Source organism: Brachyistius frenatus, unplaced genomic scaffold (genome assembly GCF_029030835.1).
Source record: "Brachyistius frenatus isolate BFR_SWC_R1_liver_20210118 unplaced genomic scaffold, ASM2903083v1 Contig_215, whole genome shotgun sequence".
Lineage (NCBI taxonomy): Eukaryota > Metazoa > Chordata > Actinopteri > Embiotocidae > Brachyistius > Brachyistius frenatus.
Window position 1 is genome coordinate 414761 of NW_027210814.1, and position 14342 is coordinate 429102.

At 39.0% G+C, this 14342-nt stretch overlaps 2 protein-coding genes across 2 annotated transcripts in view; one reads left to right on the forward strand and one right to left on the reverse strand.

The window, feature by feature from the left end:
- Positions 1-14342, reverse strand: part of slc1a7a (solute carrier family 1 member 7a) — a 33636-nt gene that overhangs the window by 13439 nt on the left and 5855 nt on the right. The window contains exon 2 of the mRNA XM_069719457.1: positions 12537-12616. Coding sequence (XP_069575558.1) covers positions 12537-12616 — 80 coding nt within the window. The remainder of the gene's footprint in view (positions 1-12536; positions 12617-14342) is intronic.
- The window catches only part of LOC138633300 (leptin receptor gene-related protein), a 174482-nt gene continuing 168802 nt past the window's right edge, over positions 8663-14342 (forward strand). The window contains exon 1 of the mRNA XM_069719460.1: positions 8663-8671. The gene's annotated coding sequence lies outside the window, so the exon portion shown is untranslated. The remainder of the gene's footprint in view (positions 8672-14342) is intronic.

A 14342-nucleotide genomic window follows, 5' to 3' on the forward strand; every position in this document is an offset into this window, starting at 1 on the left:
TTCAAATGTGCCTCGACTTTTCAAACGTAACACAAAACAGTCACTGGTTTATATTTTCAGACCATCCAAACAAATATGGACTTGGCAATAGAGCCTTTGATTGATGAGTGAATCTAAATAAAAGTAAGACGGTGCACTTTTTGCTGACATGTGACAACAATTTGTTACTACTCCTTTCGACTCTGTGTCATCACTTCCTGTATTATTTTGGAATCCTCCACCCTTCGTGTCCATTTGTCCTTTATTTCCTGCCATTATTTAGTTATCTGCCAATTTCTGTTCCCACCTGTGTCCCCACCTGTGTCTTGTTTGTCCACCAGGTGTCTGTATATACAGCCCGGCCTGTTCACCTCTCAGTTGCTTGATGGTGTTCGCAAGAGTCTACATGACTTGTTCTTTGTCCCCCTGGTTATTTCTGTTGTTTGGACACTTTGTTAGGCTGGAGCCTTCATCCCGTGTTTCCACTGGACTGCCTTGTTTCTAGTGAACCAGGGCTTGTGAGTAAAGCTCTGTTTTCCTGGACTTCCTGCTTCAGTGATGTGCATTTCTTCTTATGAACCTCAACACATGGCTCTTAGAGGATAATGGCAAATGCAATACCATGGTGTAAAAAGTCATCACAAGTAACGAAAAGTCAGCAATATAAAGTTTGACATAAGCTAACGTTAGCTGCTGTAAACTGCTGGTCACACTGGACTGTTTAGCAGCCACACCACCTGAGCGTATTGAACCAAGTGGAGGTGTGTTTGTGATGGAAAAATAATGAACTCATCATACTTGTCGAATGTTTGTCTATCTGTTGCACAACATGTTCCTATTGTCTCAGGAAGGACCCATTTATCTGTGCACAGCATCGTCTAATTTACGACATCCATATGTCCTTATTTTACGACGTCCATATGTCCTGATCTTGTGACCTACTACTTCACTCAGTATTTATCTGTACACAGCATGGTCTCGGACACGACGTCTCCGTGTCTTGATCTTGTGACCTACGACCTCACTCAGTACTATCTGTGATTTACAAAAACAGATGTACAGAGGGAGTGGGGGTGACTGCCAACTGTTTGTCACACTGTATAAAAGCTGCCCTACGGAGGAGAGACGTTGAGCAATGCTGGACATCCTTCTTTGAGTGGACATGTATTTGCTCCTTCTTGCAAGAATGAATGTCCGATGTGTTTGATTTTGAATCCAGCCTCTGAGTAATTTTTCTAACAGTTTGTAACTTTAAATTTGTAAGAGGAAAAGAAAATAACACAGTCTAACAATGAAGAAGAGTCTGACATTTAGAAAACATGCCCACTGTGATTACCTCCCCCCCCCCCATTCTCATTTATATTCTCAATAAGAAAGCCAGGAAGTTACTGCTGCTGACAACTGAGGTGCTTGTGGCTGAATAGTTTTCCCTTTGAACAAAGAAGCCATGCTAGCTGTTTTCACACTTGTTATTTATTGTTCTTAGTACACAGACAAGTGAATAAAAAAGCTGATGGTGAAACCTGGCCTGTTTATGATTTGTGTTCTCCAGCAGCATATTCAGCTGATGATTTGATCATATTTCCATAACCAAAGAAAATGGTATCGTTGATACAAATGCTCTGCTTAAATAGTTGGCTCTGGGCACTATGACATTAGACCTTTTATGAAACACTTGAAAGGCAACTGACCACCTTACTTCTAGAGCAACTTTTTTATTTTTTTTTTTTTTTTAAAGTGAATTGATAGTGCCTTCTTTAATATATGACATGTCTTTTAAAATATGTCAAACAATACTGAGCATGAATCCTGTATATCAATAGAGAACATCCTGGTGAACTTAAAAATCCTGCTTGTTAGGCTCTGGCCCCTCTTAATATGGCCTCTCTTAGACAACGCCCACATACTGTTGAGAACACGCATGTGATGGTAGAGGTACATCAGGTGCCAGAGATGAGTCCCATTACTGTGGTTTAGATACAAATAATTGAGCCTCTAGTTTCTGTAAAATGAATAAATATTTAAGTTTCCCCATCAGGTAGTTGTGTTTGAGTATACATGACTTGTTCTTTATCCCACTGGTTATTTTTATTTGTCTTTTAGGAGATTTTGGCTCCAGCTTTCATCCTGTGTTTCCACTGGACTGCCTCACCTCTTGGGTAAAATCTCTCTCTTTTCCTTAACTTCCTGCCTCATTGATGTGCATTTGGGTTCTCCTTGTGAACCTTAACACATCTTGCTGGCAGGATAATGGCAAATGCTGCCTGAAAATGAGTAAATATTTAAGCATCTATTTACCAAATGATTAATTAATAGGCAAAATATTTAAAAAAATATGACCAACTGATATGTTTCTTTTCAAAATCTTCTCATTTATTAGTAGGGAAGTTTATAAGCGTAGTTTCAAAAATGTTGAACTATTCCTTTAAGTGCAGTTACTTAGCATTGAAGCTGCTTAACAGCTGCTGCTGACTGCAGCTTGTCTGGATAGCTCTGAATGTGTCACCATTTATCCGACACTACAAACTGGTTATTCCTGTGCCCGTGAGTAAACAAGTAAATGATAACTTGCAAAAACAAACCTTTTCCAGCCTTTTTATATTTATCTAGTAAGATATTCAGCTCTGTAAAATGTTCAGTCTTTTGCAACAGTAACTTGTGGTTTGTTACGTAGGGATATTTTTTTATTTTACCACAGGTTTTCCAGCCTACTACTATAATTGCTAACTCCCACACATGAAAAATAAAGTGAAGCCTGATGCTGGGAGGTATCTGACCCACTGAATGCAAAGATGGTGATATGCAGCTGACCCTGCTCTCAGTACTCTGCAAACAGTGAGGTTCACAACCCCTGTGGCTTTCTTTTTATTGCTACGAGGCTTTTGATTTCAGATGTCTTGCCTATGCATGTTGGCTCATGCATTTCGCAATTTAAAATCTGTAATTTTAAACTGAGTGAGGAACCTATCTGTATTTGTTGCTTTAAAATCAGATCTTTACAATCCCAAAGGCTTCCCAGGAAGACAGTTTTTCTGTATCAATACGCATATTTTACTTACAGATTTTAAAAGTACCAATTTATCTTCTTCATGCTGGTATTTCTAGTGTTTTTGACAGAAACAAATGGAGACAAATGTTGTTTAAAGGTGAATCAAACATTTATAATTTATTTTTCATAATTTCTCTTCAGACCAACATGCAATTCGAATGCAATTATAGTAATAAATTGCTGCATGTGTGGTAAAAGACTTTGACTGAATGCACAGCGTTAACGGGTGCAAATGAGATAATGATGGAGCCGGTTACTGTGAAACCAAAGTAAATGTAATTTATTATCCAGCCATCACGATATGAATTCTCACCACGTACTGTATATTCTGCAGCAAATGGACTGACACGCGAGTTGTTCCAGCCGCACTAGTTAAACAGAACAGCTCTTGAAATTCACCGTGAAGGTGATCCACTTTTGTCTGTTTTTCAATGGAGTGTCATGATGTGACTGGAATCACAATCGCAGAATGCTGCACAGCTGTTGTGAATAAACCTTGTAGCCGGCGCTGTATCTGACAACAAATGCAAGTGCAGCAAGTGATGACCAAAGGGTTCGCCCCGAGCTGCTCGGGGGGGTTTAAATGATTTCCAGAAAAATCAACACGTCATGAGTTGAATGTCAAACTGAGGTGGTGGAAAACAGTTTGTTATTTTCTCTTTTGATACATACAGCGGGTAAAATAAGTATTGAACACGTCACCATTTTTCTCAGTAACTATATTTCCAGAGGTGCTATTGACATGAAATGTTCACCAGATGTTGGTAACAACCCAGATAATCCATATTTACAAAGAAACCACAACAAATAAGTTCAGAAATTAAGTTGTGTAATAATGTGAAATGACACAGGGGGAAAAAAGTATTGAACACATGAAGAAAGGGAGGTGCAAAATGGCATGGAAAGCCAAGCCAAGCCAACAGCTGAAATCTATCAGTAATTAGAAAGCAATCTGGCCCCTTGTCAGTCCTAATTAATATCAGCTGGTTCAGTCACAACTGATGGCCTATAAAAAGGTGTCTCATTACCAAGGGGTTACACCTTCTTCTTACACATATTCATGTATTTCATTTATAAATGGATATTGATATTTTAATAAGATATTTATAGCAGCCATTTATAATCAAGTCATGTCTACTAGTGTATCTGCATAACAGGTCAAAGCCAGTAAATTCAAAATCAAAGTGAAGTCACCTTTAATGGGACCCCTTAGAGGTTTTGTTGAAACCTGCTGGTAGGTCTTGATCCCTATGTTGGAAACCAGTCACTGTGTGCAAGTCTAAACCAGCCTGTAAACAGCAATATGTAGAGCATATCATGTACTGAATGGGTTTTTTGGAGTGGGAATGGTTTTAATAAATTAAAGCCACAAAAACAGGGAGTCAAGATAAGATAAAACCACATCCCTGCATTTCTTCTTCTTTTTTTTTCTTCTGGTGAGCGCCGAAAGCCTTGAGATATCAGAGGAAAAATACTTCCCGTGGACGCGAGCTGTATCTAATGGGACTTTTGATACCGACCACGAGTATCTGATATAACATCTCTGATATCTGAGGCAAGGTGGGATTACAGCGCGCCGCCTGCCATGTGTAGCCGCCTTGTTTCCGGCACACGTACGGCAGATCTGCGACACGATTTTTGGACCATATGGGGCTTACAGTCCTCCCCGCTCCACCTTTGCTGAGCAAGAGAATTACACTAATCCCACATCCAGATGAAAGAGAGAAGGCCGAGGCTCCTTGGAAACGAGTTATCCACGGCATGTAGTTGTGACACGGCGGCCTTTGCTTCAGCAACTCTGATCGTTACTGAACACACTGATGACAGATTCAGCTCTCAACAGCTCGTACAAAATCAAATTCATTCCCACCAAGCTGCCACAACAGATGAATTATGTAAACTCGATAATAACGTCTCCCTCAAGGTTTTTACTTTGACGTCTTTTTTCTCATCAATTCCTTCAGTCCATGAATTAGAGCATCCTTGAGAAGATAGTCACAGGGTTTACCAGCTCACTGAGTAATCATATAGAAAAAGAAAATCCACTTTCTGTCAAGTTGTGTCAATAAATTGTGCCAAGTTAAATCTAATCAAGACTCCCATTATTCAGTTCCCAATAACATGCTTGTCAGCCTGCAGACGCTCGTACTGAATGAAAGTTGATACAAGTATGAAGGAAACACCAGTCAAGGTGAAGCCAGGGCAACTCAGTGGAAACTATTGAACTTAATAAACCACTGATTTAATCATTTGTTTCCCTGATTTCACTCTTTTATGGCAATCAGGGTGAGTCAGGAAGAGAAATCCTCATCGCTCTGCTTTGACACTGTTGTTTATCTGCCTCTCTGTATGCTGAGATTAAGAAAACCAATTATCTATAAATCTCTTGTTCATCTGACTCCACTGCCTGACATGCTGGGCAAACCAATAACACCATGCAGCATACATTTGAGGTTATATCTGTGGATCTACTTTTCTCCACGGATCAGGGCCATGGCCTGGTCACAGCAGAAAGAGGCAGTGTCAGATTGATTATTTGTTAGATTTCAAAAGCTTTGCGATGGCTTGTTACAGTGGCACGAGTCAGTCACAAAATCCTTGAGTAGCTCTCTATTTTCTCTCTGCTGAGCTGTTGACTTCCTTCTGGTATTTTATCTAAGCTGACTCATAAACCTGCAAATGGTCGACTATTTCAAGCAACATTGTCCTGCCCCACCTGTATCTGCATGGTGGCATTTTTAAAATCTCCATGGCAAGGGGAAGCAAGAATAACATCTTCTGAGCCAGTAACCAAGATGGTAAAAATAGCAAGTTTTAATGAAGATTTGAATCATACAACAATGCAGGACTCCTCAGTTCTGATTGGTCCTTTGCAGGAATCTTCCCAGGGTTCACCTCCCCACATGTAAATGTTCGACTAAAACAAGTTCGCACCACCACCAGTGGTGTCAGCAGGATTAATGAAAACCACCCGCCGCTGACAGGTTATCTGTTACATCTTGGGTCACTCGGTCTGACGTGCGCCGTGATTTTACCTTCACCGGAGCAACTGGGGCCAAAGCAGTCAAGGCCTCATATTTAATCTCAAGACAGGTCTACCAGGCACATAAACCGTTCCAGTTTTGAAATGATTGTTTTATTTTACGTCACACAATTTAAATGATTTGGACAGGTGTATATATACCACCTTCCCACCTTGGACAGTTATGTTTTTTATGTCACAATCAATTTTATGTAGGTTATCTTAATTTGTCTTTATTGAAATGTTCCAAAACTGCATGTCTTATTAAAAACAAATATATAATTTCTACCAAACACTTACACCTTCTTAATTTGGTTTCTTTAGTCTCAAACAATTCTCAGGAAGAAGTCATGCTGGGACATGTGAAAAGCTGAGTGCTTATAAAAGCATGGGGGCAAATCATAATTATTATGCAGCACATACTTCTAGTGAAAGAGCAAGACAGATTGATTAATGTTCATTTGCACAAAAGTTACTGACTGAAATTTATTTTGGCCCCGTAATTATTACCTCAACTAACTCAATTCTATAACAAATTATTATTTAAGTGCTTTTTACTTCATAATGTCACCTTTTATTCAATCTGTTACTTGGCGTTTGTTTGTAGTTATGTATCCTCCTTTTCATAAGTAAATTGAATTATTCACACAAGGTAATATTTACTTAACTCCCACATTGTCTGCAAAACCTGACACAAGAAAGTAAAGTTTACTCAAGCAAAGCAAGTGAATCCGGCGCGTGCCCAGCCGGTCATGTCATGGGAGAGTTGGCGCTCTTTTCCCTCACAGACATGAGCCGGACCCTGGCAGGACTGCAGACTTCCACCGTCAACGGTTTTATGCTCCTTTGAGAAGTAATTTAATGAATGTGGCGCTGTGGGGGTAAATTATGTGATTCATTTTCTTTTTACTTTTTATTGTTCTTTGCCAGTTGGTTAAAGTCCATGTTTCAGTAGTTGATATTTCACATCAGCACAAGTTTATCAGGTTAGTTTGCTAGTTAGCTGGTCATCTTGCTGGCATAAGTGCTTCCATCTTTTCTCTGCAGTCTGTGGCTTCGAGACACGCGCTGCTTACGTTTGTGACCAGGTTTTCGGTTGCAGAAGAGGATGTGTTGGTTTTACAGAACTGGTAAGAGTTAGATTCATGCTGTTTGCATCTTCTGCTAGCCAAAATGCCTTACTTGACTTCTTTGCAACATACTTTGCTGCTGATAAATGTAGTGGCTAAATTATGTGGCGTGGGTCAGTTGTTTCAGATTAACAAATATCCAGCACACTCTTATTTGCATGAGGGTTCCTGTCTAATATTTATCTGCAGTTGATTTGCTGTTTTGAATGGAAAGCATGATCTTGGTCTGTTGTACTTAGTAACATAAAGATATTTCACTTATTGGTGACAAGGATCTATTTCAAGCTGATTCATTTCTGTATTTCAGACGTTGCTTCTTCCTGTTGAGATGGGTATCCCCGCAAAGCTTCGCATCATTTTGAGATGATGGCAGTCACATGAAGACATGGATATTTTTCTTGGATAGTTTTTCACATTGAGTTACATTGAAGTACAAGAAAAGGCAACACTCAGGCTTGTAATGACTCTCCACTTTTCCAAACTCTGGTTCTGCTGAAGTATCAGATGTTGAATCCTCAGTACCGGCTAATGTCACTCATCTGGATCTCACAACCCGGTCCTGTTTCCTCATTGGATGAAAGTGGATCCTACAGCTGTCAATGGCCCACTAACTTTCAAATATTTACAGCCATCTACTGCAGCTACTACACTGACTGTTGATATGTATGTCATACAACCCCACATCAAATAATTCAAACTATCTCTTTTAGACATCATATGCACCACAGATGTCACATGTCCATTTTGAAAATGTTTTTAAATCAGACTAAATGTTTTAATGAAAGTTGTTAAATGAGCATTGACAGCACTTAACTTGACTGTATTTGTTGGACTACTGTGGGAAACGACCTCTTTCACCAGTGTTGGGTAAAGCATAATAAAGGTGCTATTGTTAAAAAACATGTTTTATTTCATATTTTTCAGAAGCCTTATGTTATGACAATTTGATTGAGTGAAAAGTAACCTATGTTTAAAATGCAACAAATCCATATTATAGTAATGCTGTAGAGTAGTGAGTGGATGAAATATTATGTAAATATTACTTAAGCTTGTTGAAATAAAGTAAAGAACAGATACTTATTTGAACCTGAAAGACCAAGTATTTTTTATTCAGGTTTTGTAATTACATACAAAGGTAATCTGATTGAAATTTACTCGCAAAGGGAGAGTCAAATTTGAGTCTAAGGAAGATAATTGCTAGTAAAATCTATTTGACGACTTTTGATTTTGCAAATATTAATAGTAAGTAAATTTTACTGGAGTATTAACTGAGTAAAAATTACAAAGGATTTCTGTGTGGAAATTGTTACCGAGCTTTTTCTAAGGAAAAGTCACTCCAAATTGTTTTCAGTGCACCGCTACAAAACTCTAATAACATCTAAGTCTAATAACATTAGTGAGCGGATGAGGCCGAAAAAACAAGACGGTATCAGCTGTTGTGACAATATTTTGATCAAGAATGGATGTTTAACAAAGAAAACTCAAAAACAAATTATGCAGTGTTTTTGTATAGGGCTACGGCTGCTGACACACTAAACCTTTACTATTTTGCAAAGGTGCCAATGCTACCCCCTGATTTAGGGCTGCCCAAGATGGTTGTGGTTGGGTTAAAGAAATACAAACTTGTGAGAGCATTTTTTTCCCCCTATAGCAGAATATATTCTATTGTACACGTTATCTTGTCTCAGTCACTAAGGAAACGCATTTCTATTCAGAAGACATAATGAACCGCTGATTGCTGTCTGCACCCTACTGCTCTTTTGTCAATCAGGACAATAAGGAGAATAAATAAAAGCGATGTAATGCAGCAAATAAGCTCCATGCTTCCTCCATTTTGGACTTTCCTTCAGTCCCTTAGAGATCTGTTGTCATTAAGATGACCTGATGTTGGTTAAATTTGCAGGTCAAAGTTCACTGGAGCTTAATTGTGATTCAAAGTTACTTATCTCTTGCATGCAAATTCTAAAAACCCATCCATTCAATTAGAATGAATTAAATTGGTTGTGAAATTGCACAGTTTTAATTGGTGCAAACCAGGCTTCAGACAGCCATTTACTCTCAAGAGAATACACACTTCAACAACATGTTGTCCTAGCAGTGAAGAGCTAAATGCATAAATTTATGCATCGGAAACATCGTTTAGCGGATTAGCCTGTCTTTTAAGAAGATTCAAATGTTTGCTTTTCAGTGTTAAATACTCTGTAATGAAGTTCATAACAGCGGTCTCACCGACATTCAGTAGATGATAAGACATTGTTCCTCAACAGTCGTGTAGAGAGAGTACTCAAAGAAATTAGTAAGAAAGATTATAAATGAACTCCTCTGGTGTCCTTGCAGTGTCTGACAACTTGGAAAACAAAATAGGCATCAAGCTGAAGAGATGGACACGTGCGCGTCTCCAATATGAAATCATTTTCGCAGCCTGATGTCTGCAGTAATTATCACAATGTGATTCACTGAGTAACTCTGAAAATGAAGGAAAAAGGTGCAAAGACTTGATTCTGAAGCTACAATCAAATTTCTTTTCACTCATCCAATTGTAGATTACAAATTCACAGGGAACATCTGTCTACCGAGCTGGAGTGGGAAATTGACCAAATCTGTGTGAGGACTGAAATCAGGCTGTGATAGGAACGCTGTGACGGCCAGATATTGATTCACACATACTGTAATAAACATGACTAAAACAGCCTTTTCCTAACACGCTGGGTAGTTTCAGTTTGAAAACTAATAACCAGGGATGAAATAAATCATAGCAGGATACAGAAATAAAATAACAAAACTGGAAAAAATACACCGTGCTCCACGAAAAACCAAATAGATCTAAATCTTTCAGATACACTTAAAAAAAAAAAAAAAAAAAAAAAATATGAATAGCATAAAAGCTTGATGCCAAAATGCATGCATGCAAAAAAAAACAACAAATGCCTGAGAAGCACACCCACTGCTAAATTACCATATCAACGCACTGTACAAACATTTTCAGACAATAACACACCCACAGTAGCATCACATTTAAAAAATAAAAATTCCTCCAGGTTATATGTGATTCAGTTTTTTCAGCCTGAGCTTTGGTTACTCAAAGCTTCCTGGCCTTCTATTAAACTGCAAATGCTCTCTTTGGATAAGTCAAATCAAAACTTATTTTTATCTTTATTTTGTCAAAATTGGTTTCTATTACAACAAGATTTGGATGACGACCTTTCCAAAATTAAAGAAACATGGGAGATTAGGAGGCAGTAAGGGTGGTGGCCATTGATTCTGCATGACGCGTTCATGGGATAATCTGGTTTCCGCTTTGGCTGGTGCGCAGATGGCGCTGGGAGGAGAAAAAATGGGGACAGACTGGCTATAGGGCTGGGGAGGATATTCAACCCCAGATAAGCCGTACTGTACTATTCACCGTGTCAAGCAGCCGGTCTCTGCATCCCAGTCTAGATTCTCTGTGCTGCTGTCAGTGGGCATGGCAGAGGAGCAGGAGGAGAGCCAAAAGCAGGACACCCACCAGGACTGCATTTGCATCTGTGGCTGGATTGCCATGCATGTCAGCAAAGGGGTTGTAAAGACATGGCGATAGCCTGCAAATCATATCTAAGTGGCTGGGAGTGGGTCAATGATGATTAGTCGAAGACCAACAGCTGTGAAACAGCATGCCATGTATACCACCTTCATTATCCATCATGGCCTCCATCAAGTCACAAGCAGGCACCGAGAACAATCAGCGGAGCTGCAGACTCAACAGGAGCTCCAGCAGACTGAGACTATGCTTCGAGTGGTGGATATTTGCCCTGATAGCTGTTACGTATTCCTGTGTGCCGAAGTGGACGTGCGGGACTTGGCTGCGTTTGGCCACATGCCTGCGGGCACCGTTTCAGATTAGTTGTAGGTAACGTCTCTCGGCCTCACGTGCCTCAGGTTTGGCAGCGAACTCGAGTGATCCTCTGTTTTGAATCGGTGAAACTGGGAGAACCGATTATGACCATATATAAATAACACATAACCTCACTGCCCTTTGCCTTAAAAAGCATAGAAAAAAAAAAACAGAGGGAGAAAATATTCAAGAGAAGAGCACATAAACACTGACAGAGATAAAGTCAGAGAGCGAGACAGACAGAGAGAGACAGAGAGAGGAAGGATTAACTTCTCATCCAGTCTTTGCTGTTGCATAGATTGTAAGTAGCTTATTGCACAAAGCAGCCTGCATGTAACCGGTGCGTTTGCATGATTTGTTTTGGGAGGTTTTTTTTTGTGTGTGTGTGTGTGTGTGAGTGTTTGTTTGTGTGTGTGTGTGTGTGTGTGTGTGTGTGTGTTGGGGACAACACTGACCTCATGCAGGCAACTAAGAGCTTTGGGACTAAAATAATCAAACTGGAGAACCTGGCAGGCGGTGCCCCACTAAGAATGCATCTGAAGCTATAACAGATCACCAGCTTTACTTATACGAACATGACTCTTTAATCCTTGATATTGACAAAGGTAACTGGGTGCAGGAAAAATCTCATAGAGGCTGTGTTTTTCATGTACATCAATCGCCATTAAGGAGAAAGTATGATGAGATATTCATATGCACCATTGATTTGGGTATGTTCACTTTTACAGAAGTTATCTGACAACTTTATGAAAGAAAAACTCAATGTCTGCTCTTTATCTTCTCCTTTCGTATATTCTTTTCAATCTTGCTTGAAGTTCTATTTTTAAATTGCCTTGTGGGTGGATGAGCCGACTGCCAGATTGGTAACCCAACGATACTACGTCTCGCCCTCTGATAGCTGTAACCTGACTGCACCACAGGCCTGTCAATCAAACACTGTAGTTACTACAAGCTAAAAATCCAACGCCTCATTCTGATACAGTCCCGACGTTCTGAGCAGAACATCCAAATTGCTCCGAGGATTTTCAGATTTTATATTTCATCTATTAAGAAAACAAGGTGAGACTAGCGAGGTACATTTTCATAGTAATCTTAGCCACTGCCAGAGGCAACAGGACGCTCCAAGTAAAATAATTTGTCAGCACATGACAGAAAAACCCACTTTATATTTCTGGAGTCAGAAGGACATGAAGCAGTGACAAGGATACTTGCCTGGAGAACTGCATATTCCCTCTGTTTACTTTTCAGTTTAATTTGCTGCAGTTCATCTGAGCACGATATTGTATAGTATTTGGTATGAAACTGTAGTGCACACCTCTTTGTTTTCTGCAGCTCCTTTTTAATTCTTTGTTGGAAACTCTCCAGCACTGAACACCAAGAGCCTCACAAATAATAAATTGACTCTTCTATCCAGTTCAACTTTTGGTACACATGGCGTGTGTGTGTTTTGTTTGTTGTTGTGGTGCAGAGTTGTGTTACGCCTACCTGGATACGACGAGGGGCAAAATTAACATTTTCAGCATCCTCATTAGCAGTTCTCCGGGAAACTGGAAGTATTTCACCTCCTGCAAGCGGCAGAGAAAAACATGTTTTTTTTTCACATTATCATGATGAATATTTTTTACCAGACAAATTGAAAATATTGCAAAAATAAGTTGTTGTTTTTTCAAAACCAGACCTTGAGAGACCACTGCCTTCGTTTGTAACTTACAGAATAGAAAACTTTAATGGACTTCAAACATTGCGTTGCAGGTCTGAATGCTGCACTGAAGGTTGTCACAGGAAAAGAAAAAGGGAGCAAAGGGGCAGTGGATTCTTTGGCTCTTATACAAGTAATAAATAACACTGAAACAATTGGGCATTGAATTGATGCAAAGTGTTGTCAGTTTTGTTTTCTCTTCAAGTAATTCTTCAACAAAATTTGGGTTTTAAGCCATTAAACCTAAATGTTTGATTGGCAAGTCTTCTGTTTGTTTGGTCACATCTGTTACCTTTTAATTACATGAGTTCAATCATGAGCTGAAAGTTGTTACTATACTATATCCATACTGTCAATACTGAAAATGACGTTTCCAATTTTTTAATGCCATGTTTTCATAAGCAAGCTCTAAAAAAAAAAAAAAGGTTCAGTAAAGTAAGAATAAAAAAGACCTGGTAGGAGCTTTTGCTGAAACCAGCAAATGATCAGGATTTTTTCTTTTCAGACTAACATGTGAAGGCATACCAGTCAAAATCAAATGGGTGGAAACCTGAAAGTAATCTAGTTTGAAAACTGTGCCATGGACACAGAAAAATATTGGAATAAAGCAAAGCATGGCAACAAAAAAATATGTTGCTAAAAGAAAAGATTACTTGAACTTGACTCCAGATCTTTGTTACATTTATAGCTATGTCATGGAGCTATCCCTTCAAGGCAAACTTCACTTACTTCACTTCACAAACTCCACTTAAAGCTGTAATATTTTTATGTTACCAGTGGATCAAAGGACTGTGTTTAATTTGAACAGTGTTGTTCATAGTGACCCTGCAGATAATTACCCTTTGTCTCTGCAGTTATCCTTGGCTACCCTTTAGCTTCTTTTATAACGGTCTTCCTTCTCCAACCCAATTCGGTTCGGTTCGGTTCACTGTTGTCAACATTGTTTGCAGCAAAGTTGCAACGTTTTTTGCGCAAAATCTTTGATATATGTTACAACAAAAAACAGACAGACAAAGTTGATAATTAACTGTTAAGATAGTGGACTTTAACCAGATATTTGCCCAGGACTGGGTGGAGACCAAAACAGAGATAATAGGAGTGGAAAACTATATTTTTCATTTGTTATATATCACAATTTTCTGCTGTATGAGTAAATAGGCAACTTTCTTTGACAACTTTAAAGGTGATAATGTGTTGAGTTCTTAAGATATCAAAGCGATCAGGTGTAACAAGGGTTTTCTAAGCAATGGCAGCAGTTAGCTGGCTACAGTGGGTACGGAAAGTATTCAGACCCCGTTAAATTTTTCACTCTTTGTTTCATTGCAGCCATTTGCTAAAATCAAAAAAGTTCATTTTATTTCTCATTAATGTACACTCAGCACCCCATCTTGACAGAAAAAAACAGAAATGTAGAAATTTGTGCAAATTTATTAAAAAAGAAAAACTGAAATATCACATGGTCATAAGTATTCAGACCCTTTGCTCGGTATTGAGTAGAAGCACCCTTTTGAGCTAGTACAGCCATGAGTCTTCTTGGGAATGATGCAACAAGCTTTTCACACCTGGATTTGGGGATCCTCTGCCATTCTTCC